This window comes from Protopterus annectens, chromosome 8.part0 (assembly GCF_019279795.1).
Source record: "Protopterus annectens isolate FY-2018-M chromosome 8.part0, PAN1.0, whole genome shotgun sequence".
Classification (NCBI taxonomy): domain Eukaryota; kingdom Metazoa; phylum Chordata; order Ceratodontiformes; family Protopteridae; genus Protopterus; species Protopterus annectens.
Window position 1 is genome coordinate 789,210,753 of NC_056741.1, and position 25,844 is coordinate 789,236,596.

At 42.3% G+C, this 25,844-nt stretch overlaps 1 protein-coding gene across 1 annotated transcript in view; it reads left to right on the forward strand.

Moving 5' to 3' along the window:
• FAM102B (family with sequence similarity 102 member B) overlaps nt 1–25,844 on the forward strand; it is a 478,587-nt gene that overhangs the window by 411,114 nt on the left and 41,629 nt on the right. Inside the window, exon 10 of the mRNA XM_044080258.1 lies at nt 1,996–2,065. Coding sequence (XP_043936193.1) covers nt 1,996–2,065 — 70 coding nt within the window. The remainder of the gene's footprint in view (nt 1–1,995; nt 2,066–25,844) is intronic.

Here is a 25,844-nt window from a genome sequence, read left to right on the forward strand (position 1 = left end):
CAGACAATGAAGATTTTTTAGAAGCCTTCAGGTCCTATTATATTTCCCCAAGTATAAATGTTATTAATGAAGAAATAAATATAACATCTATAATTGATCAATCTTTTATTAAAAACATTTCTCCTTCTCAGAAAATGAACCTATTAAGACCTATATAACTTCAGGAAGTAATTCAAAAAATAAAAATTTTAAAACCTAATAAACTCCTAAAAATGACAGTATTTTTCCAGATTAAATAAATTATTGTCTCAAAAAATTATAGTTCACTTGTATAAAATCATGATACATATACAGCACCAAGAAAATATTTATCTGTCTTGGAAATTTTCCTCAATTACACCTATTAAAAAGGAAGGTCAAAATCCTGAACTATATTCCTCATATAGACCTATATCTGTACTAAATATGGATTATAACATTTTTATGTCCATTCTAGCAGATAGATTTAAAACAGTCCAGTTTTATTTATAAACCACAATTCTCCACAATGTTTTTTTTTGAGGAACGTACCTTCTTAGACCACTGTTAGGGGACTTGTTTCCTCCTAGGGACATTATTTTATTGCTTTATACCCTGACTAGACCTTCTTTTAAAGTGGCAGCATCTCCGGAACTCAAATTTTTGTCTTGAACACCATCTTTCTGGTGGCTATTACTTTGGATAGGAGGATTTCAGAGTTGCAAGATTTGTCATGTAAGCTACTGTATCTAATTTTCTAAAAGTATAGGGTTTCTCTTTGAACTAATCCTATCTTTCTTCCTAAAGTGGCTTCAGAAGCTGTCCTTAACCAATCAATTAACTTGCCAATTTTCTTTCCAAATTTTTCCTGCAAAGGAGAGTTGTTACATTTGCTGGACATTTATTGTCAGTTGAGGCTTTATTTTCATTATACATGAAGTTTTAGGAAAACTGATCAGCTCGTTCTCCTTTTTCAGGGCCAAATTGGGAGACAGTGTTTGTAAGGTCACACTCTCCATCTGCCTGTCTGATTGTATTATGTTTGTGTACAGAGGGAAGGGATTGTCTCTTCTTCACAAATCTAAAGTCCACTCTTAGAGCATTCCAAAGATATGCAGCTTTCTTTGCTAGAGCACCAAAAGATATTTGTGCTGTAGCTACTGGGTCAACAGTTCACATCCTTGTTTCTCATTACAAATTCGACTTATACTCTGGATCCCATGCATTGTTCTACCTTCCTCTGGAATATTCTTCCATGAGACCACCATGGAGCTTGTAGTAATTTGGGACTCTGTTGTATATGTTGAGAAAAACAGAAAAGTCAACATTGGATATGAAAGTTTTCTACTTACCATAGCGCTAGATCTGTTTTGCCATCTTTCCATCTGGCTCAGCCTTTCCTCCCAAATTGCCATGATTATGGCTCTCTGCAGACCGTATTGGACCTGTCTAGCACCTTGTCTTGTATACAGGCATGTACAGTGTCCTCCCCTCGTTTTTTTCTCTTGTTTATTAGAAAGTGAGTTTATGTTTAGGATGAAGGTAGGCAAACTCGATCTGAGGTACTTTGTGGGCCGAAGAGAATTATGGGTAAAGGGGAGCAACATGAGCCCTGGATCCGAGAGTCTAAAAGTAGTTGCCAATGCCTGATTCAATCAGATCTGATATGCCCTTAAGTTGAGCCAGATGGCAGAAGACAACACAGATCTAGTGTTATGGTAAGTAAATAACTTTCATTTTTTTCTTTCCAGGTTTCTGATTTTAACTGTCCTGTCTTGATTGCAGTAATTGTGGTACGTTTGCATAATACATCTTTATCCAGTCCATCTCAATTGTTTAGCTTGTCTTAACCATAGTATATTAGTTTGCAAGGAATGTGTTTACAAAATTCTTATGTATTCAATGATTGTATCACGCAATGTGCGCTTGTATTTCTATATAAGTGTGAAATTATATATTTTATTTGTGGTAATGATGAGCATGCATTTTCCCTTTAGTAGTTTCACCTAACTAGTGCCTTGTGTTTCAATCTTTCAGAGGAAGGATTACGGTTGTTTGTAGGACCCGGAGGAAGTACTGCTCTTGGGAGCCACCATCTACCAGTGAGGTATAGTATGCACTGATTCATAGAAATGTTTGATAACATAGCTCTGTTGATTCTTTTTAAATGGGAAGGTCAAAAGAGACTGTCTTAAGGAAAAAATACTGTGTAGACATTAACAGAGAGTATATACAAAGGTGAAGTGAGACCAGCCATGTCAGACATTTGGCCAGGACCTGTTTAACATATTGGAAATAAATAATTGCATTCACTAGGGTGGGAGGTTTAGAGATGATGATGTGTTTTTGGAAGATTTTCATGAGTAATGTGTTACAGACACAGATCACCTTAGCCTTTGAAAGGTTTAGTTTTGCACTGAGTTGCTCATCTTGGAGAGTGCCATTTTATTTCTAAAAATTCGATTACAGTTTACATTAATTTGCTGTAAATTTGTGAAGGTTTTTGATATACAACAGTGTTTTAGTTCTGTTACAGCCATAGATACAAGCCACGCGACAGTTCAAAATATTGGCTCTGGGTGATTTGGTCACATTGACTACTGTTGATGTGACACCCTGACCCCATGTAAAAGTGGAAAGAAGGGAGTTAATAATGACATACATCAGTCATGACTTGAGGGCTATGAGGGGTTTGACTAACAGAAAAATAAACAATACACTGTTTTTTAAATAAATAAATAATCGCCATTATATAGAATACAGGTAGGACACACCATTTGGGCATTATCTGAGGTTACAGTAGTACTGAAGCAGGAAAGGCATTTTGAGAGTTGTATTTTAATTCATCTGAGCATATTATTTTCTATGGCTTCCTTCAGAAGCTGTAGGCACCTATTTTATACAGGGAATTCAGTTTTGCTAAGCTACTCTTGTAATGATCATCCTCCACATCCCCTTATTTTCAATCCTGTCCTTACCATCATGCCTCTTTCTGTCAATTTTGAACTCCTTATTCCTGAATACTCTGTATCCCCAGCATAAGGGTGAGACTTGGCTGGTAGACCAATCATCTGGGCAGCCATGGAGATTGTGCTGTCACTGGCATCCTAACCATGGGGGCATTTCTAACAAGGCCGTAATCCCTGCCCAGGTTTTTGACATGAGCAACCATCTTACTGCAGGGAAATCTATGCACTTCCGTTGCTTGGATGTGCTTCCATCCACATGCTTTGAGGATTGCCATTACTGACATAGGATCACCAAGCCCACACGGTCAGTCCTGAAGACACAGATTGCATGATGGTCATCAGATGACATTTTCCATTAGAAGAGGGGTTGTTTGGATCTGCTGCAAAATGTAAATAGATTTTCTTTATTGTAGTGTTTGGCGAATTGTGTCTATATTATAACAACGAACAATCAAATGATCGAACGTTGTTATATCGACCCTTAAATTTCAAAAACTCAGCGAGCAACCAGAACAGCGATTCCCCAGGGAAAAAAATCGCTGTTCCCAAAAAAACAAACAAACAAAAAAAACACTAAATAAAGTGAGGGGCTTTGCCCCTCACACCCCCCCATGTAGGGGGCTGTGCCCCCACCCCCCTTACTTAAGTATACTAACTCCGAGATCGCACTACAGTGGAGGAAACGGCACAACCCGGACGGCCAGCCCAGCGATTTCTTTCCCTGGGAAAAAATTTGCTGTTCTGGCCATTCGCTGTTTTGCCAGTTCGACACTTAGTGTTCGACCTAACAGCATTCGATCATCTGATCGTTCGCTGAACTAAAGTAGACCCGGCGAATCACCAGGGTGTTTTATTTTTTAATATTCTGTGGTTACTTGGTTCTGGCAGGAATTGCCATCTCTACATTTTTTTCTAAATGGGTGTGGAATTTCTTAGGGAAGCTTGTTGTTTTGCCAAGGTTAGGGGTGGTGCAGTCAAAAGTGAATTTTGATATCTCTACATAGAGTAGGTTGAGGATGGCACATAAGTAGTCCTTGAATTCACCAGGGTTTGCTGTAGGGGCTTTTGGGAGTTTAAAGGAGAAAGTCATAGTCTAGGGTTAGACTTTAATGGGGAAGAAGCTAACCGAGGAGTAGTGTAAGAGGCAGCCAAATTTGTAAGAATCAGGCCAAGATTGCTGTGTCCTCTAGTAGGTTTGTTCACCAATTCTCAAGGAATTTTTGTTTATAAAGTCTTGGAAGTTTTAGGGATATCTTACATTGGTGGCATAGATGTCCCAGTTTTTAGAATTATTCAGGTCACACAAAATGATAAGAGTTTTTGCTAATACAGTTTTCATCTAAAACACATTGAGAAATCAAGTGTTATGTGGCAAGCCATTAATTGATAATTAATCCTGTCTAGAGTGATCTGTAGTTCATGGAGTTCTGTTTGTGGATTGGTAGGGATGTGCCTGAAGGTAATATGTTCCTTGGTAGGGATGTGCCTGAAGGTAATATGTTCCTTGACAAATATGGTACCTCTACCACAGTTGCCATTGGGTCTGAAGACATGAAAAGCTCAAAACCCAGGCACAGAGAGAGTGTGCTCTTTACAGTTAAATCAAGTCTCAGTAATCGTGCAGACATAGATATTTTACAAATGCAGGACTGCCTCAAGATCCGACAATTTATCGCAAAAGTTCTATGATTGGGATGACTCTGAAAACCAAAAGGTTGCAGTAAGGTGTACAGCCTTTGGTAACTTTTATGAATCTATCTAGCTATTTTGTTTGTCAAAATGTGAAGTATTATAGTCGAAAGGTATTTTTGTAGTCATGCATGATAGAGTGATCAGTGAGCGAATGGTTTATCCGTCTAAGAGAGCTCCCCCTACACATGCTTCAGGTGAAATTGCTCAGGCATCATTAACACACAGAAGAAAAAAAAAGTTGAGTGGTAAAACAAATGGAATTTCCTATAGGAAATCATTGCCATTGTGGTTTCTAAGTGTGCACCGACAATGATTCACTTGTTTAGAGAGATTTCTGTCTTCAAGTTAGTGTGAATGTGTGTAGGGGTATTGGGGGGGTAACCCCCTATCGGAAGGTGCAGGGGGGTGAGATTTGCCCCTTGCCAGAAACACTTAAAATGGATTTTTTTCGCCCTTCTGCCTTTCAGGCATTTTTTCATCATTTTAGCTCATTGGCTTCTAGGAAGTTGGAATTTCATAGCAGAACCATTCAAAAGCTTTCAGTTGATGAATGAGAAGACTGGGTAGCCCAATGCAGTTTTGTGATATTGCACAGTAATTGCAAATTATGCATATCATATTTTTCACAATATTTTAAAGATATACTATTAAGCAACACAGCTGTGTATGTTAGATGGAAAATGTGAGTGGCAAAAATTGAGTGCCTTAATGTTTTGTGTAAGAGGTCAGCATTTGCCTATAAATCTTACAGGATTTTAACTGTATTAGTACATATATGGAAATGTTGAGTCTACTATTATCTTTTTTAATGAACATTTAGATCTCTTAATGCTTTTGCATTATCCACCAACATAATATCTGATCTGATGGTGTTAATCTTCTTTCCATTCATCACTGATGGGTTTGGTTCTGAGCCCTCAGAACTGAGTTGGCCTAGTACCAAGTTTGCACCAGCCAAAAATCTCTCGAGCTAAGCTTCTACCCACTATGCCCTTCTCCCTGTTACCCCAGATCTTGTTTGCTGCGTAGCCTTAAAGCCACGTTTCAGCTGAGCTCTCAGCTAAGTGGAAACATTTTGATATTTTGTGAGAAAATTGTTTTCTCTTGTCGTTAGTGATTTATATTCATTGATCTTCACTTTTACAGTTAGATTTACCCCTTTTCTCTTTCCTTCTACCCATTTGGTAATCTTTTAAGTATCATTGGATAGTACGGCCCTCTCTCTTTACCCTTGTGGTATTCCTTCCTTTTCTATTTAGCTGTGTGTTTTTGCTCTTGGGATAGATACTGTGTGTATTTGTTTAGATTTAGACTAAATAGGTTTTAAGATTGTATTTGAAGACTTTGATTGTTGTGTTATTTTGTCATGATGTCTGACAAGAAGGATACTTCAGGTTTCAAGCACTGTACTTCGTGTAATGGTAAACTTCCGAACAGTGACTCTCACGATGATTGTGTTTATTGCTTGGGGGTGCCACATCTTTCGGCACAGCCTTCCTGTGTAATTTGCCAAAGTTTTAGCCAGCGCACTCTTAAGCACAAGAATAAGTTGATTCTAAAGGGCCTACTTAAATCACCCTTTTCAAAGGCCCTTTCTGCGACTGAGTTCTCAACCCCTCCTAGGAAAGATTAAAAAAAGGTCCCATTTGGTTCCCTCTTCACCCTTGGGTGACCAGGGCACGTCTGTCAAACCTAAGGTACAAAAACTTTCTTCGAAGCATAAATCTGCTTTGTCGGCTCTGATCTCATCTGCTCCAGGCACTACAACTGTTACTATATCGACCCTGGCTTCGGCACCAATACTGTCTCTGGCACCGACCATAAACCTGCCTACTGCGACTTCGGAACAGTGCACACCTTCGATGCCTATCTCTGCAGTGATGACTCACCCTCCAATATTGGCTCTGAGTGCCCCTTTGGCACCGAGCTCTCTTACGGCTCTGACTGTAATAGATTTGACTCTACTGCTCCCGGTCTCTAAACTTAAGACTTCAGTGCCAGTAGACCCCACACCATGAACCCGATGCTCTCTGTCCATAGACACTTTTCTAGGCCAGTTGTATAAGCCCATTCATAGATCGACCAGACTCCCCCGTCGGGAGTATCCACTAGATCCACCAGGAGTCTTTCAGAACTTGATGTGGTGCGTCTTGTAGACCAGCTGCTGGCAGCCAGGGGGATGCCCATGCCTTCCAGGATCCATCCCCCTATGGGATTTGGTTTGATTTCTCCACAGACTCCATCCTATTCTCCTCCTTTGACCACCTCAGTTCCAAAGCCTTCTGCTCTGACATCACTTTTGGAACCCCCCCCCCCCATCTCGGCGCCATTAGTGGACCTCACTTTGGCTGTGGGACCGTCCCTTTGGTCCTTAGTTTATACTGAACCAGTCCTTCCTCAACCCCGTGATTGGGGTGTGGGCTCTTCAGTTGATGGCACAGTCCCGAGTGTTTCTTCGGTTCTGTCTTCGGTAGCAGGACCCTTGTCTGCTCCGATCCTGCTTGAGGCTCCTTCTTTGGGAGCGGGTTCGGTGGAGCGGGGTGTGACTCCAGTTCTCAGGTTTTCCTTCTTGGTTCCGGGCTCCCATCCCTCTTTGGGCAGACCTGCTTTCCGTGGGATGGAGAGGGCTGTTGCTGCTGGAAGCTTTCCGCTGACATCAGAACCCCAGTTATCTCCCTCTGAGCTAAATCTGCCACAGGCCACCCCCCCGGGACTCCGGGCAGGGAAGCCACAGGATCCCCCCTGTAGAGGGTGCCACTCTTCCGAGTCCTCCTCGGAAGCCCCCACTGAGGAGCCCCTGCGGAAGAGATCGTGCAAGAGGAAGCAAGTAGACTCACCTCAGGAGTCTCTTACAGAGGACATGTATTTCGATGATGGTGAAGGGTCCCCACAGTCACCTCCTGATGATATACATACATACATACAAATGTTTCAAGCACGGGCATTAAAGCCCTTCTAGCTTGCCAATACACCAAAACACTTGTTCCCAAAATAAATGTCCAGGCTGTTCTTAAAAATATCTAAACTAGTACTTGCTTTAATGTAATTTGGTAGTCTCTTCCAAGCATTAGCTACTCTGTCAGAGAACCAAGTAGTACACTTCTCATTCCTATAGAATCTTCCACATAGGTTATCTGATGATTCTCTAGTACTTTTTGATAACTCCAAACATTCCCAGAGGTAGTTGTCCCTAAATGCCTTAGTTGTCCCTAAATGCCTTATATACCTGAATAAGATATCCTCTTAAATGTCTGTAAGAGACACTGTACAAGTTCAGATATTTTAGTCTTTCGTAATAACTTAGATTTTCACATCCATGGATGCCCTTAGTATATTTCCGCTGTACTCTTTCCAGTTTATTCATGCTTGTTTTCCTATAGGGTTTCCATATTGTTGATGTTCTTCGTCTTCCATTGCTGCAGTCCTGACTATTGGGTATAGTCCGCGTCCAGTCGGCCCGAATACCAGAGTATAAGGCTGACGTCGGTCAGGGCGCATTAGACTGACGTCAGTACGTCAGGGTACTAATGCGCATGACCGACGTCATATCCTCAGTCTTTTTTTGCCGCATGGTCCGATGCAGAAGCAGTTTTGCGAGTGCAGGTTGGCGTTCTGAAATATTTCCGAAACCGGAGTTTCAGACCGAAACAGAGTTGGCTAAGTACCCCGTTGGGGAACATTTTGGTTTTTCTTGCCTCAGTATTTTACCGGATGTCAGAAAAAGTGAATAACTGTATTTCTTGTGGGAAACAGATACCTCATAGGGATTATCATACCTTGTGTATACCTTGTTTAGGGCCTGAGCACGACGTTGTTGGTTGCCGCTCTTGTGCTAGGTTTAACAAACGCACTATTAAGAGGAGGTTAGACTGTGCCAGGTTAGTGTTTGGGAAGCGTTGCAATTATAAAATGCCGTCGGATGCTCCGGCCTCTCCAAGAAGCGCAAGGATAAAACAGTGAAGCCTAGGGTTGATGAACCGGCAGTCCCGGACGTCGGTTCTTTAGAAGGCTCAGTGGAGCCGGAGGTTTTGCCAGGAGTTTCCATGGAGTCCCAGGCAGAAACTATACTATTACAGGATGTGCCTTCTCAGGAGGTAGGCCAGGCTGAGGCGGCTTCTCAGGTGACTGTTCTTCCCTCTCTTCCCAAGGTAGTTAGAGCCTCTCCTTCTGTTGCCAAAACTTCTTTGAGAGGTAGGCCTAGTTCAGCTTCAGTGGGGGCTTCTCCTAGCATTTCGGGTTCTGTTCCTAAGAAACATATGCTTAAAATGGCAGAAGATTTGATTACTATGATTAGGGGTTCTATGCCCCCGCCTGATAAGAGGCCTAGGGTGGAACCGGAGTTTGATAGTTTTGAACAGTGTTCAGAGGCTTCAGAATCTTCTGTGGAAGATATGCAGGAGTATCCTACTTATTCTGATTCTGATGTGGATGATTCCACTCCTACAGCTTCTCCGCCTGAGGATTTCTCATTTTCAGAGACTCTGCATTCCATGAGGGAGCACTTTAAATGGGAAGGCCAGGATTACTCTGATTCCAGGAAAAGGCTTAGGGAATTCTTGTTTTACCCCAGCATAGGCCTTTAGCTATTCCTCCTGTGTTGAATGTGGTGGAAGATGTTTTTGCAGAGGCTTCCCTGAACCCTGACTCTTTGCCTCCTGCTCCTGTTAAGCCTGATAGGTATTATAGGGTGCCTGAAGCTCATAAATATTTGTTTAAGAGTCCTAGGGCGGACCCAGAAACTATTTCTCAAGGGCCTAAGGGTGTAAAGGCTTCTGTGGTTAAAAATCCTGTTCCCACTGATAAAGAGGCAAGGGCTTTGGATAGGTGGGGAAAGAAAGTGTATACTTCTTCCACTCTAGCCATGAGAGCATTGAATTGTCAGTTTCACATGCTAAAATATCAGAATTATCTCCTTTCACAATTGAAATCTAAGGTGGATGCTTTGGCGGAAGGTATTGAGTGTAAAGAGTTGCTGGATTTGGTTCACGTGTCTGAACAAGTGGGTAAGCATTCTTTGCAATGTGGTTTTGATGCTGTACAGGCCTCCTCGAGGGTGGCTGCTACCAGTTCTGTTCTTCGCAGGCATGCCTGGTTGAAGGATCAGAATTTAGCTGAGCATGTTAAGACAAGGATTTTGGATGCTCCTTTACAGTCTGATGTGTTGTTTGGATCGCCTGTGGAAGCAGTTTTAAAGAAAATGGAGGACAAAGCTAAGTCTATGCAAACTGTTAAAGATATTTTGCAGGTGCAGCCTCCAAAGTTTAGTAGAAATTGGCCTGCTAAGGGGTGGACATATCCTGCTTATGATTCTCAGTCTAGGGGTAGGTCTAGACGTGGTAGGGGCAGGGCTCAAGGTTCTTTTAGGCCTAGAACAGGAGTTCACCTGCTCAGACTTCTGGTGAGGGCAGGGGTCAGTCCTTTCGTAAACAGACCCAATGACCTGTCTTTTCAGCTGCCAGCAGATTCACGTTTGGCAGCTCCTTTGGGAGGAAGACTGTCTCTTTTCAAAGAAAATTGGGATTTAATTACTCAAGACAAATGGGTGTTGGATATCATTCACCACGGTTACAGATTTTATTTCCATACAATGCCCCTTTCAAAGGCATGCCAGACGTTCCTCCTCCACAAAGAAAAGAGGCTCACAAGCAAGTTTCTCAGTTACTTCACATAGGGGCCATTCAGCCAGTCCCTGTATCAGAAAGGGGCCTAGGATTTTATTCTCGCCTGTTCCTTGTACCAAAGAAGGGAAACACGTGGAGACCAATTTTGGATTTATCTCTCCTCAACACGTTTTGGACATTCCCAAGTTCAAGATGTTGACGTTACAACAGCTTTTACCTCTGCTGGGCAAAGATCACTGGATGGTAACTTTAGATCTCAAGGAAGCTTACCTTCATGTGCCTATAAGGCTAAGTTGCAGGAAGTATCTGCGGTTTCGAGCTGGAAATTCTCATTATCAGTTCTCTGCATTGCCCTTTGGCTTATCTACTGCCCAGAGTATTCACAAAGGTTCTGGCTCCAGTGATAGCTTACTTCAGGCTTCAAGGAATTCAAATCTATCCTTACTTGGACGACTGCCTGATTCTGGCTCAAGAAAAGGAAGATCTTCTGCAGCATCTGGAATATGTTATAGCAGTGCTAAGATGCCTAGGGTATTCTGTGAACGAAATAAAGTCCAGTCTAGTACCCTCTCAAGACATGTGCTTTCTGGGTGTGAGACTGAATACAGCAGCCCAGATGGCCTTTTTAACCCCGGACAAACAAAAGAGTCTGTCACTTTACTTCCATCAACTATCTCATCAGTCCGTGCTGACTGCAAGGACAGTCCTTCAAGCATTAGGGTTCATGGCATCTTGTATTCTGGTGCTTCCCAATGCCAAACTGCATATGAGGAAGCTACAATGGTATCTCAAAATGTATGGACACAGCACTGCCAGGATTTGGACACTGTCATTCAAATAATACCTTGCCTTCAAAAGAATTCTTGTGGTGGGCTCAGGAATGTCACCTAAACAAGGGACTCTCTGTGACCCGGCCAGAGGCAAGTCAGATCTTAACGACAGATGCCTCGGACATTGCTTGGGAGCTCATCTAAATGGAAAGTGGATACAAGACAAGTGGCCTGCCAGACTACAGCATCTACATATCAACATGAAAGAGATGTTAGCAGTCCAGTTTGCATTAATGGCTTTCAAGGAGTTACTTCTTCCAGGGCAGGTGTTGATTCTAACAGACAACACAACTGTCATGTGGTACATCAACAAGCAAGGGGAACACATTCTTATCCTCTATGCAGGCAAGCAATGATTTTATGGGAGACTGCGCTAAGCCTGCAACTAACTCTTCAGGCAAGGTTTCTGCCAGGAGCACAGAACTCCTTAGCAGATGTGTTAAGCAGACAAATCATGGATCCCCACGAGTGGAAACTGGATCTTCATGTATTTCAGAAACTGACAGTGTCATGGGGAACTCCAGACATAGATCTGTTCGCTTCTCCACTAAACCACCAGCTGCCAAAGTATTGCACAAAGGGGTTTCATCATACAGCTTGGAAAGTGGATGCTCTGTCTTTCAGTTGGAAAAACCTTCATGTGTATGCCTTTCCACCTCTGCCTCTTCTTCCAAAGGTATTATTAAAGGTCAGACAAGACAGGCCAAGGATGATTTTGATAGCTCCAGATTGGCCTCGGCAACACTGGTACCCACTACTATGGAGTCTGGTAAAGAAGCCTCCATGGCCTTTACCTCTGATTCCTCATCTGTTATCTCAGAAGGACGGTCATCTGCTCAATGTCAAGCTTCACTCTCTTCATCTAACAGCCTGGCATATTCTGTGTTGAAACACAGCAGGTCTCAACTTCCTCAACAAGTTTTAAATGTGATTATGGAAGCTAGAAGACCTAGTACAAGGAGAGTGTACGCAGAAAAATGGAAGAGATTTTTATTTTGGAGTACAGCAAAGAATTTGGAGATTTCTGAGCCTAATTTGAGTGTGGCTCTTCAATATCTTACTGAATTATTGGACAAAGGTTTGTCCTTCTCTTCCATTAAGATTCATGCTGCAGCAATTTCAGCTCACTATGATTGTGACCCACCTTTGTTTTCGCATCCTTTGTTCAAGCAGTTTCTTAGAGGGGCAAAGAATATAAGACCCCCACGTAGAGCTCCTACTCCTGCTTGGGATCTCAATTTTGTGTTGGAAAAACTTACTCTACAACCTTTTGAGCCTGCAGCTACTGCTGAATTGAAATACTTGTCATGGAAGACTGCTTTTCTGTTGGCTATTACTTCTGCAAGAAGGGTGTCTGAGTTGCAGGCCCTTATGGCAGTAGAGCCCTTTTTGATTTTCCATAAGGATAGGGTATCATTACGTACTAATCCTTCTTTTATGCCTAAGGTGGTTTCTAGTGTGGCTTTAAACCAAACTATTCATTTGCCTACGTTTTTTGCAGACCCTCAAAATAAAGGGGAAAAGATTTTGCACACTTTAGATGTACACAGACAATTGCGTTACTATTTAAGCAGGACTAAGGATTTTAGGCAGTCTCAGCAGTTGTTTGTTTCTTTTGCTTTGAGTTCACAGGGCAAGCCTGTGTCAAAACAAACTATTTCTAGGTGGATTGGCTTTTGCATTGCATTTTGTTATTCCCATCATGGCAAGGAGATTCCAGCTGGGATTAGGCCTCATTCCACTAGGGCTACGGCCACTTCAACAGCATTTCTAAGGGGGGTGGCAACTAAGGATATTTTGGAAGCAGCTACTTGGAGTTCAGTGCATACTTTCTCTAAGCATTATCACCTTCCTATCTACTCTAAGTCTAGGGCTGGTTTTGCCACAGCTGTTTTGCAAGGCATGTTGTCAGCTCCTACTTCTTTATAATTTGCCAGCCTCCCTTACCTCTGCTTTGGGATTCTACCCAATAGTCAGGACTGCAGCAATGGAAGACGAAGAACATAGTACAGTTTTGTACCTACCATAAATGTAGATGTTCGAGGATTCCATTGCTGCAGTCCAATTTACCCTCCCTCCTTCCCTCTGTATTTAGGGGTGGTTGTGTAGGTGAGTTTACATGCTTATATTTTTGTATATATTGTTGTATATATTGTACATGTTTTTGGTGCAGGTTTTTTGGGACTTGTCTTTTTAGGGTCTTCTGACATCTGGGGCAAGAAAAGACTGAGGATATGACGTCGGTCATGCGCATTAGTACCCTGACGTACTGACGTCAGTCTAATGCGCCCTGACCGACGTCAGCCTTATACTCTGGTATTCGGGCCGACTGGACGCGGACTATACCCAATAGTCAGGACTGCAGCAATGGAATCCTCGAACATCTACATTTATGGTAGGTACAAAACTGTACTTTCCATACTCAAGTTTGGGTCTAATGTAACTAACAAACAATTACTTCATTATGTTTGATTTCCTAGACTTTATAAATCTTTTTATACAACCTATAGTTTTATAACTATCATTAGCCAATTGGTTGATATGATTAGAAAAACTCATAGCTGAATCTACCCATATACCCTGGTCCTTAAATGAGTCTACAGTTTCAATCACTGTGTGCTGTATTAAATATTCACCTTTCAGTTTATGTCTCCCAAATCTAATATGCTTAGTTTTTGATGTATTTATCAACATATTATTCTCCTGTGCCCAAATGGTCAATTTAGTCAAATTATTTTGCAGACATGCCTTATCTGTAACGCTTGTAATCAGTTTACCCAATTTCAGGTTGTCAGCATATAGACTGTAGAACACCTCAGATGAAAAAGTAAGGTCTGAAAGATACAATCTAAACAAGTAAGGCCTAGTACAGAACCCTGTGGGACACCTTGACTGTAACCAAGGATTTCACCTGTCCAGTTGGTGTGTGATACTTGCTATGTCCTATTTGTAAGCCATGCAGCTACCCATCTTATCAACAGTACATCAATACATAGTTGTACTAATTTATTGATCAGTGTTTTGTGAATGACCCTGTCAAATGCTGAAGTTAAATCTATATAAATCACATCATAGCACAATATTTCATTCATAGCTGTTGTTATATTGTTATAGAACATCATATTACAGGTGGTAATAGATCTATTTTCAACATATGCATGCTGTTGTATGGTTTCAAGTCCCAACCTATCCAGTTCTGACAATAACTTATCCAGTATTACCTTCTCCATTATTTATCCACAACATGAAAGTAGACTTAAGGGTCTATATGATTCTGGGTTTGTCCTACTCCCCTTTCCCTTAAAGATAGGTTTAATAAGTGCATGTCTCCAGTCTTGAGGAATCTCCCCATATTTATATGACCTAGTGAATAATAGATGTAATGGCAGTGTAAGTTCTTGCTTAATTGTTTTCAAATCATTGTTACTTATTCCGTCTCCTCCCTGTGCTTTGTTTTGATCCAGTTTGCACAGCTCTTTTTCAATATAATCTAATTTGATTCCAGTATCTGGGGTTACCTGGATGTCACTAGGACAACTTACCACCCCTTTTGTGGAGCCAAACTGTTTTGCACAAGATTTTGTCACAGCAAGAGGTTCTCCGGTTCAATTCTCGGCTCGAGTCTGCATGTCCTCCCTGTGGTCGCGTGGGTTTCCTATGGGTGCTCTGGTTTCCTCCCACATCCCAAAGACATGCAGTAGGTGGATTGGACACTCTAAACTGGCCCTAGGTGTGTGTGTGTGTGTGTGTGTGTGTGTGTGTGTGTGTGTGTGTGTGTGTGTGTGTGTGTGTGTGTGTGTGTGCCTTCTGTGGAAGGTTGGGCGCCAGGCTAGCAACTCAACACCGTAAAACTCCACTGCCAATCATGAGCGGACAGATGATCCACTGTGACGACCCTTAACCGAGAAAAAGCCGAAAGATGAAGAAGATCTGTAATCTGTTGTGTCTGAGAATAAATTTTAGAATCTGGACACAGTTTATCAGTTTGTGTATCTTTACTCCTTCCACATCTTATGTATCTATAAAAAGGTTTCCTATTATGCTCAATATCTTTATATAAATTTTCTTCAAAATTTTCTTGATCTTGTCTAACACTATGCTAATTCTGTTTGTCCAGCTCGTTTATTTCAGTTTTCAAAGTTGTAGTTCGTCCTCTCTTCCATTTCTTATATTTTTTGTCTCTCACCTTAATCGGGTATCTTGTTCTTAGGGAAATATACCCCCCTGATGTTACGTGCCTAGATCCTGATGTTAAACAATTTTTTTACTTTTTGCACTCAATTTCTTTTTCAAAACTTTCCACATTCCATCTTCTGTTTTTCCACTGAACACCTCACTCCAGTTAGTTTTATATAGCAACTTTTTTGCTTTCGTATAATCTGTAATTAACCTTCTGTGCATTGGCTTAGATTTCAGTTTGGCAGAATTATCTAGCAACAAATTAACCTTTATGACCCCATGATCACTGCACATCAATGGTGGCAAAACTTGACTTGAAGTTACAGTAATTTCTTTAGGAACACAAACAATATCTAGTATATTCCGTCCCCTGGTAGGTCTTTTTACAATCTGAAGCATTTGTTGTTCCTGAATATACTCTGTGAATAATTTTTTTACTAACGTTGTTGAATCAGTATTATTCCAGTCTGTTTCTGGTAAATTTAAGTCCCCAGCTAATATTATTCTTCCCTCCTGTGTTTCATGTAAGAAATGTATGAATTCCTTTAGGTCATCTGCACTTGACTTTGGTGGTCTGTACACTCCAACAATTGTTATATGTTACAGGGTTGTCTTTATTGTCACAGTTACACAGTCTATAGTATTGGTATTATCATTGAACATGTAATAATCACAAGTCTTATAGCTATCTTTAATGTCTATCATAACACCTCCACCTGATTTTTTTGTTAGAATGTCTGTTACAGTAAAAACATTTATAACCTGACAGAACTGGTTTCCAGTCATTATTCTTTAACCATGTTTCACAAGCTATAACGACATCAATCTTGTGGAAACGTAGCAAATTTTCTAATAAAAACACTTCGGAGACATCCTTGAAATGCTGAAGCAGAGGGTTGACTGGAAGCCCACTAATCCTTCTTCTGAGGAGCCCGTGATCCTGCAGGCTTTCCGTGCCCGGCCTTCTACCTCTTAGGTGACCCCACCTGCAGACGAGCTAGTTCAGCTAGTGGTGCAGCGTGCTTGGAAGAACCCTGACTCTCTTGAGGCGATCCCTCAGAGACCCGACAAGATTCTCTCCCCACCCGAGGAATATCCACATTGGTCCAGAGGTTTACCAGTTGATGCTATGGTGGTGGCGGTGGCCACTAAAAAGGATCTAGCTGAAGAGAGTGCAACTGTCCACCTGCCCAACAGAGTGTCCCGGACTGTGGACAGATTGGGAAAGCGAGTTTTTGCATCAGCGAACTTTGCCATACGGTCACTGAACTACTTGGCACATTTTACGAGTCTCCAAAGAGACTTTATTTCTGAACTGTCTGGAACTCTCGCAGGGCAGGTATTTAATGAGGTGAGGGACAAAGTTGCCCCGCAGCTTGCATCCCTGGAATTGATCTCCAATTCATCCATGAGGTTGCTTTCAAACGCAACTGAAGGAACAGCTAGAGCAGCGGGTTCAGGCATAGTTATGAGGCGTCGCACCTGGATGCGCATTTGTGACCTCACGGACCCCTTCAAATCTTCCTTTTTCAATCGACCATCGAAGTATCTTCCCTGTTTGGCTCCAAGCCAGAGGAAACTCTGGCCAGGTATGAGCAGGACGGCAAGACCCTGTCTGCTGTAGGCCTACGTTTTTCCAATCCTCAACGTTCCTTCTCCAGGAACCAGAGGAGTGGGAAGATGTGGCACAAAAAATCTCAGGGTCCTTTCCATGCTGCACGTGGTGTTGATACCCCCAGAGGCAGAGGAGGTAACAATTCTGGAAGATGCCCCTTTCGTGGCAAAGGGGGTCCATGCAACCAAGGCCCCAGGGACTCCTTCTCTCGTCAGCCTTACCAGCGCTCCTGAAGAATGCCCGATTGCTTGCCTCTGGAAGCAGTCGGGGGTCGTTTCTCTCTGCACCAAGCTACCTGGCACTCTATCACCACCGATCACTGGGTGCAGAACATCATTACCAGAGGTTACACCATTCTCCTCAAATCTTATCCAAAAATTTCCAGACTTTCCACCCAGTCAGAGGGAAGAAGCAGCTTCAGAAGTAAGAAAGCTGCATCAAAAAAGAGCCATCCAACTAGTCCCACTAGACCAATGCTGATCCGGATTTTACTCAAGATTCTTTTTGGTGCCAAAAATGACAGGGGACTGGAGACCAATTCTGGATCTTAGCAGTTTGAACAAACATGTCACCCAAACCAAATTCCAGATGGTTATGGTTCAGTCCATCATCCCTTTTCTCAGAGAGGGTGATTGGATGTGCTCAATAGATCTCTGGGATGTGTATTACCACATCAAAATGGACAAATGCTCCAGGAGTCTGTTTCGCTTCTGACTAGGAGCCCATCATTACCAGTTTCGTGCTCTGCCATTCGGTCTTTCTACAGTTCCCAGAGTGTTCACAAAGTGCATAGCAGTGTTCACAGCTCACTTGAGACTGCAAGAATTCCGGGTGTTTCCATATTTGGGTGATTGGCTCCTTACCGCCCCCACCAAACATCTTCTGGTAACAGGCCTGCAATACACACTGTGTCTGGCAGAAATTCTGGGAATAACTGTGCACTGGGAGAAATCCAACCTTACTCCGGCCCATAGAATTCATCAGGGCAGTCTTCGACACTCGATCCTGTCTGGTGTCACTCCCAGCTCACAGACTTCAAAGGTTAAGGCTTCAGCTCTGAGTGATACTCTGTCAAAACAAACTCTCGGTGAGAGAGATTCTTCAGGTCCTAGGATCCATGGCAGCGTCCATACCAGTAGTGCCTCTTACGAAGCTGCATATGTGAATCCTCCAATGGCTTCTCTCTGTGGTTCCCGAACCATCACCCCCTATGTTTTCAAATCCAGATAACCAACTCTTGCAGACAGAACCTTCTTTGGTGGATGAGGCCAGACACAAATCTTTGGTGCTTCCCATTCTAGCCCCCTCAGCCCAAGGCCATTGTGACCACGGATGCTTCCCTGATAGGGGGGGGGCATTTCCAGGGGAAAGACAGTCCAAGGCGCATGGTCCACACTGGAGGCCGACCTGCATATCAGTGTTCTAGAACTGAGAGTGGTGCTGTTAGCGTTCCCAGAATTCCATCCGGTCCTCCCCTCTGGAACAATTGCAGTTCAGTCAGACAATATGTCAGTAGTCTGGTATATCAACAAGCAAGGAGGAACCAAATCCTACCCCCTGTGTCGAGAGGCCATGAGAATTTGGCAATGGGCGATAGATTACATATTTCTGATAGCAACGCATATCCCAGGGGGGCTGCAACATGATTGCGGACAAGCTGAGCAGATGTATTCTCTTGCCCCACGAGTGGTCTCTCAATCCTGGAGTAGTGGCAGAAATTTTCAGCCGTTGGGTCCGGCCTTGCTGTGACCTCTTTGCCTCCCCTTCCAGCAACAAATGCAGCTATTTTGCCCTATTCCCCCTCAAAGTAGAGTCCCCGAGGGATGCTCTGATTCACGATTGGCCCATGGGACTTCTCTATGCCTATCCCCCCCCATTCCTCTGATTCCACAGTTCATAAAAAAAGCCATTTGGTTGAAATGCAAGGTGATCCTCATAGCCCCATTTTGACCTCAGCAAGTTTGGTTCCCCTTCCTTCAGCCTCATCTGTTGTACCCACCGTGGATTCTGGATCCTATTCCAGATCTGATCTACCCCCAAGGGTTGACTCATCCAAATCTGTCCAGTCTCAGGCTGACAGCTTGGTTTCTCCACTTCCGCTAGTTGCCAGGCAGGATGACCTCCCCTCTCCTGTTCGTGATGTCATTCTGACTTCTCATAAACCATCCACCAGAAGACTATACCAGAACAAATAAAAAAGGTTCTCTATTTGTTCAAAAGAAAGGATGCTAGATCCGTATTCAGCTCCAGTCACAGCGGTCTTACAATATTTAAGTTTTTTGAAGATGGAGCCGCAGCGTCTACCATACGAGTACATCTGGCAGGAATTTCAAATTATCATAATGGACTGGATGGTACTCCACTCATATCAGTGCGTTTATGTAAAACTTTTCTCAAAGGTGTATCTCACATTAGACCTCCAATCAGACAGCTTATAGAGCCATGGAACCTCATGCTAGTTCTCCAGTCTTTGACTCAATCCCCACCCTTTGAACCCGCAGCGAATTGTGACCTAAAATTCTTGTCATGGAAATCTCTCTTCTTGGTAGCCATCACATCAGCCAGATGAGCTTCAGAGTTGCAGGCATTGTGCACCAAAAGACCCTACCTAATTTTTCATAAGGACAGAGTACCACTTCGGTCGAACCCATCCTTTCTCCCCAAAGTTGTTTCTGAGTTTTCCATCAATCAGTCTATTGATCTTGCAGTATCTTTCCCAAATGTTTCTAATAAAGGAGAATACTGCCTACATTCCTTTGATGTACACAGGCAATTGCGATTCTATTTAGACCGGACCAAAAAATACGTAAGACTGATCAACTGTTCATCTCCTTTCCTGGGCCTAGAATGGGAACTCTGTCTCCAAGGTCACTTTATCGAAATGGCTAAAGGACTGCATACGTTTCATTTATTCATTTGCAAAAGAACCTATGCCACAGAATATTAAAGCCCATCCCACCAGATCTATGGCAACTTCCGTAGCCTTCCATTCCAGGGCATCTATGGATGACATCTGTGCAGCAGCCACATGGGGCAAACCCCACACTTTTATCAATCACTACAAATTGGATGTGGTCTCCAGAGGAAGAGCTGCCTTTGGCTCAATGGTTCTCAGGAACGTTCTTTCATAAGGACCACCCGAGGATGATAAGGTAGCTGGGGATTCTGTCCAATCGGTGATGAATGGAAAGAAGATGAACAGCATCAGATAAAGAAAGTTATGTCTTACCATAACATTCCATCTGTGTTGTTCATCTTCTTTCATTCATCACTTCCCACCCTCCTTCCCCCACCAAAGGCTCCTGGCGGATAGTTTGGGTCCAAGTGGTATCTTAAGGCATTTGCTTAGAAATGGCCTCTGCTTTACTTTTACAATATTGGCAAACTTGATCTGAGGTGACAGGGAGAAGGGCATTGTGGTTAGAAGCTTAGCGCAAGAGCTTTTGGCTTGCACAAGCTTGGTACTAGGCCGACCTGGTTCCGAGGGCTCAGAACCGAATCCATCAGTGATGAATGAAAGAAGATAAACAACACAGATGGAATGTTATGGTAAGACATAACTTTTTTTAACTAAAACCCACTGCTTGCATATGCCATCCTCAGCATAACAGTATCACATTCCATTTCTGTGTAGATATGAAAAATTTCATATTTTCCATAACTTTTTGCAAACACTCCTTGAAAACTCCAGCCTTGTATATCCCATGTTGACCATTTTACTTTGTATGCCAAGAAGATCATTTCATCTTTTAAAAGGCAACTTTCTTCCTCATACATAACCTGTCATTCTCAAGATATTCTGCTCAATGTTAGAATATTGTAAATATTAATACTGTTCATCTCCAGCAGATACTTATCTATGTCTGTATACGTCTCTTCCAGTTGAGTGCAACATTATTTTTCTTCTAACGCTTCCTGCTTTCATATCCCCCAAACATGATAGTGTCACTCCATTTTTGTTTTATTAACACAAATATATGCAATATCTCAAATATGTCATAAGCTTTTGCAAACACTGTTCATTAACTCAAGGTCTGTACATACCAAAGTGATGTTTTGATTGAGGTTATTTACCATATCTTGTGAGTATGCAGATGCCACCTTCCTTCCCAATACACATAAAATTTTCCATGAGATCTTCAATGGCAGATCCAGGAATTTGCAAAGGGGGGTGGCGGTCGCAAAAGCAGATAGATTGGGTAGGGCAGCTGTGAAAAAAGTATTTTTAGCCTTTACTGTACATACCAAAGTGATGTTTTGATTGAAGGTATTTACCATATCTTGAGTATGCAGATGCCACCTTTCTTCCCAATACACATCAAAGTTTCCATGAGATCTTCAATGGCAGATCCAGGAATTTGCAAATGGGGTCGTGGTCTGGAAAGCAGATAGATGGGGTAGGGGAGCTATGAAAAAGGTGACCACTTGGGGGGCTACAGTGACAGCAGGTGTGAAACTAAAGCTCACTCTCTCTCTCTCTGTATATAATATATAATGTATATATACAGTGGCTGTAAAAAGTTTACACACGCCTGTTAAAATGCCAGGTTTTTGTGATGTAAAAAAATGAGACCACAATAAATAATTTCAAAACTTTTCCCACCATTAATGTGACCTATAACATGTACAATTCAATTGAAAAACAAATCTGTTAGGGGAAAAAAATATAAAAAAATAAAAAATGTACAATATGCTGGTTGCATAAGTGTGCACACCCTTAAACTAATACTTTGTTGTGTGTGCACACCCTTACCCACACTAACAATAATAGGTTCATAGGTTCATACTAGGCTATCTGCCCGAGGGCATTTACAAGCCTAGCCCATAGTTTTGTGGCTTACGCCACCCCTTTAGTATGGGGAACTATACCCATTATTTTGCTGTGCCTCTGTCGAGCAGTGACACTGAGGTAATCCCTGGGGTATATCTGCGATCTCCCATCCATTGGTCAAGATTTCTCTTGAACAAGGCCAGCGAGGTGCTCTGCCTCACATATACCGGGATTTTGTTCCACAGCATAGGGAGTCTTTGGGTGATGAATCTATCCCTCCAGCACGTCCTATTAATAGCCGTGTCGAGGTTTAAGTCTCCCGCCCTTGTGGCTCTGACGGATCTAGATTTTTTGAGGTGAAGCATATTCATCAAATCTGGGTTTGACATGGCCTTGTATGCCAGGCAAAGGTCACCTCTGAGCAAGCGGTAAGCGACTGAATAGAGCTGGAGTTCTTTCAGTCGGGCAGCATAGGACAGATTTTTGAGACCCTTTATCCTTTTGGTGAGGAACTTTTGTGGCCTCTCCAGCTGCTGCAAGTGTCGGGTCAGATACATTCCGAATGGGGCATTGTACTCAATCATTGGTGTGATGAGTGATGAGTACAGGGAGACTATGACCTCCCTTGATATAGATGTGAATCCCTTCATGATAAGGTGGGCAATGTAGAAGGTCTTTCTAACTACTTTAGCTACATGGGTGTCGAATGACAGGCTACTGTCAACCTGGGTCCCCAGGTCCCTGATAACTTCTTCTGTGCTCAGTGGATTGCCGCCTATATGGTAGCTAGGGGTAACCTTGTTTTTCCCGAAGGGTATGACTATGCATTTTTTGGCATTTAACTTTAGGCCATGGCTCTGGCACCAGCTATCCGTCTCTGTGAGACCCTTCTGAAGGATATCTGTGTCAGATGTGTTTTCGACTATGGCCCAGTTTGCAGTCATCTGCAAACTTTGTCAGCCATAACCCTCCTGTGTTTGCTTGTACTTTGGAAAAGTAGATGCCAAACAAGAGTGGGCCCAGGACTGAGCCCTGTGGGACACCACTTGTGACAGGCTTTGAGTCTGACATGGCGCCAGCAACTCTGACCCTGTGGGTTCTGTCACTCAGCCAGTTTGCAACCCATCTTGTGATGTATGGGTTAACATTTAAGCTGATGAGTTTTTCAATGATACCCGGAGTGGGGTATTGTATCGAAGGCCTTTGCCAGATCGAGGTAGGCTGTATGGACTGCCTTTCCCTCATCAATGGCTTTGGTGACTGTTTCGAAAAAGTCAACCAAGTTTAAAAGGCATGATCTGCCTTTGACAAAGCCAAACTGGGTTGGATCCAAAGTCTGCAAATTCCCTATGTCTTTATTTATGAGGTCCATTATGATCCTCTCCATGGCTTTGCAGATAAGGCTTGTCAAGCTAATGGGCGGTAATTTCCAGGATCGGTGGAGGCACCGCCTTTGTGAAGTGGGACCACAGTTGCAGTGCGCCACTCCTGGGTGCGTATCCAGAGGTGAGACTATGATTAAACAGCTGTCCTAGCTGTGGGTTTAATTCCTCGTTGAGTTCGTGGAGCACACAGCCAGGGACACCATCAGGTCCCATGGATGCTGTGTTTTTTGCTTTGGGGAGAGCAGTTCTCACTTGGGCGTTAGAGATGTTTGGGGGGCTGCAATCGTTTGGTATAGATATCTCTCCTTTTGGGGAGGGGAGTTTGCACTGAACCTGTCAGCCAGTATGTTGGCAATGTCTGTAGGATCAGTAATCTTCACATAATTTTGAACTAGTTCTGAGCATATCTGGGAGTTTCCTCCCAGGTTTCTAACATAGCTAAAGAAGGCCTTATGATTGTCTTTTGAGTCTTTAGCTATTTTTCTCTCAAAATTAGCTTTGGATGATTTTTATGAGAGCTCTTAGTTTTTTACTTATAGTGATCAAAGGTGTCTTACCTTTTAAGGATTTTGCTCTATCTTGTAGTAGCTTCCTCCTTTTGTTGTAGAGTTTGTTTATGGCTGGGGTCCACCAGACTGGACGCTTGCCTTTGGTACAAAGAGTCTTTGTTTTGCTTGGGATTGCCTTATCCATGCAGTCCTGCAGGTGCTGGTAGAAGGCATTTGTAAGTGATTCATCGGCTTGAGTACTGTTTTCCGCTGGCTCGGGGGCCTTAAAGGAGACCACACTAGTATTTAGAAGTGTGAAGTCGGCTTTCGAGAAGTTCTTTACTGTGGTCTTTTTTAATAAACCACTTCTTTGTAACCAGAAGTAGCAGTATAGTAAATTTCTTAGAACACTATATCATAATCCTCAGCTAGATGAGGATTCCAGGTGTAAAGACACGTACGCAATGTTATATCCTTATGATGTATTTTACTACATATGACTGCTAACTGGGGGGCAAGTCCAGTGACAAAAAAAAATCTGGATTCAGGAGAAGTAATATTTTTACTGTTGATGTATTGATAAATCAATAAACAAGTATTTTAGCCATTACTGTATTTAGAGTACCATAGCACCCAAAATGAAAACCAAATGTAAACCAACATGTCAAATTGCCTCAATACATGCAATTGTACTGAAGTCACTGGGTCCTGTCTTTGAAAGGCTCTATCTCTGACCAGTTTGACATCTCATTTTGAAACTTTCAGCTGAGAACAGTATTGTGTTTTCCTACAAAATCCACCTAAAACTGCAATTATAATTTCAGAACATCCAGTGCTGCACATCTATGAATTTGACCTTACAGCCTTAACCACATGAAAGCATGGCATTTTACCCACAGCATTTTACAACTGAAAAAATACATATATTTTTATTCTGGTGATAAGGGAATTTCACTTCTGATATATTGACAACTCAAAGAAATATTTTAGGTAATTATTGTACTCTGCTTACCGAGCAAAAGTTCATCACAGCACCGAAAATGAAAATGCAGTATAATACAAAATGTCTGAAAGTAGCAGTAAAGGCATATAAACTAAAACCATTGGGACCTGCCTTGGAAAGGCTGTATCATTGTTCCCTCTGAAAATTTGCTATGAAACTTTTGTGTAATAACAGGGTGTCCCACTATAAAACACATCATCACCATTGTTTAGATGTCCACTGTCAGCTGAGATTTTGCTAGCACAGAACTAAACAGTTCAGAAATGCTAATTGGTTTTCATTTTATATACCTCAAAACAAGTTGAGGGAGCAAATCTCTATGCTGACACTCGGTTACTGGTTTACAGACTGCATCAAATTTTGTTGTGAAGAGTATGGCTGATAGCGTCCTGTTCCTCCAAAAGCTTATTCTGTTAGAGCCTTAGCTGTCTCCAAGGCCTTTCTTGCAAATGCTTAAGTAACTGATTTTTTTTGCAGCTGCACTTTGGGCCTCGTTGTTTAGACTTTGTCATGCAGCCTCACAAGACTGTCTGAGTCAGATGTGATATCCAGGGAATTTTATATTGGATTTTCTTAACAACCCAAGAAGTTTTACTTAGGACCGTTTCCTTGAGGTTCAAGAGAATGGACTGGATCGTCTAAGTTAGGAAAGCTGTGTACTGATCTATATGATCTGAGTCTATCCTCCTCTGCAAACCTACATCCTTCCTCCTTCTGCAATGCAGGAGTAAGGACTAGGGGAAAGTTTCTATGTATAGGTTTATATTTAGGTTAGTGTTGTGCTCTACAGCTGTGTATTTGGAAATCTCTGGAGAAGCTAATGAGTGCAAAGCATTATGGAAGGAGCTAGTTCCTGGGTACATTTTCAGTGTTCACCTGACTTGATTGTACAGCTGAGTCCTAGAGGTGGATGAAAGTGGACTCTAGATCATTATGGTAGGTGCATAACTATTTTATACTTGAGTACATAGTTATTTCCAGTACCTTCCCCTACCGTGCACATCATGATGCTTTCAGAATTTAAATGCACATCCCTACACATTTAGCTTAGGTTAGCTGTGATCTTTTTGATGTAAGCTAGAGAATCTCATTGGCAGCATACATAATTCCAATATTGTCCTGAATTTTGCTTTCTTTCATTGCTTGTTTTCTTTGGTCATCTGAAATTATTACTCACAATTATTCATACCGCAGTCCTTTACCTGTGCTGCCACTGCTTTGATGTATATACTTATAAAAAGCAGTATGGCAGACAACAGCATTCATTGTTTCGGGTGTTGTATTAGTAGGCATTTTTTGTTAAATGTTTATTTTTTTTTTATTGTGCAGTAAT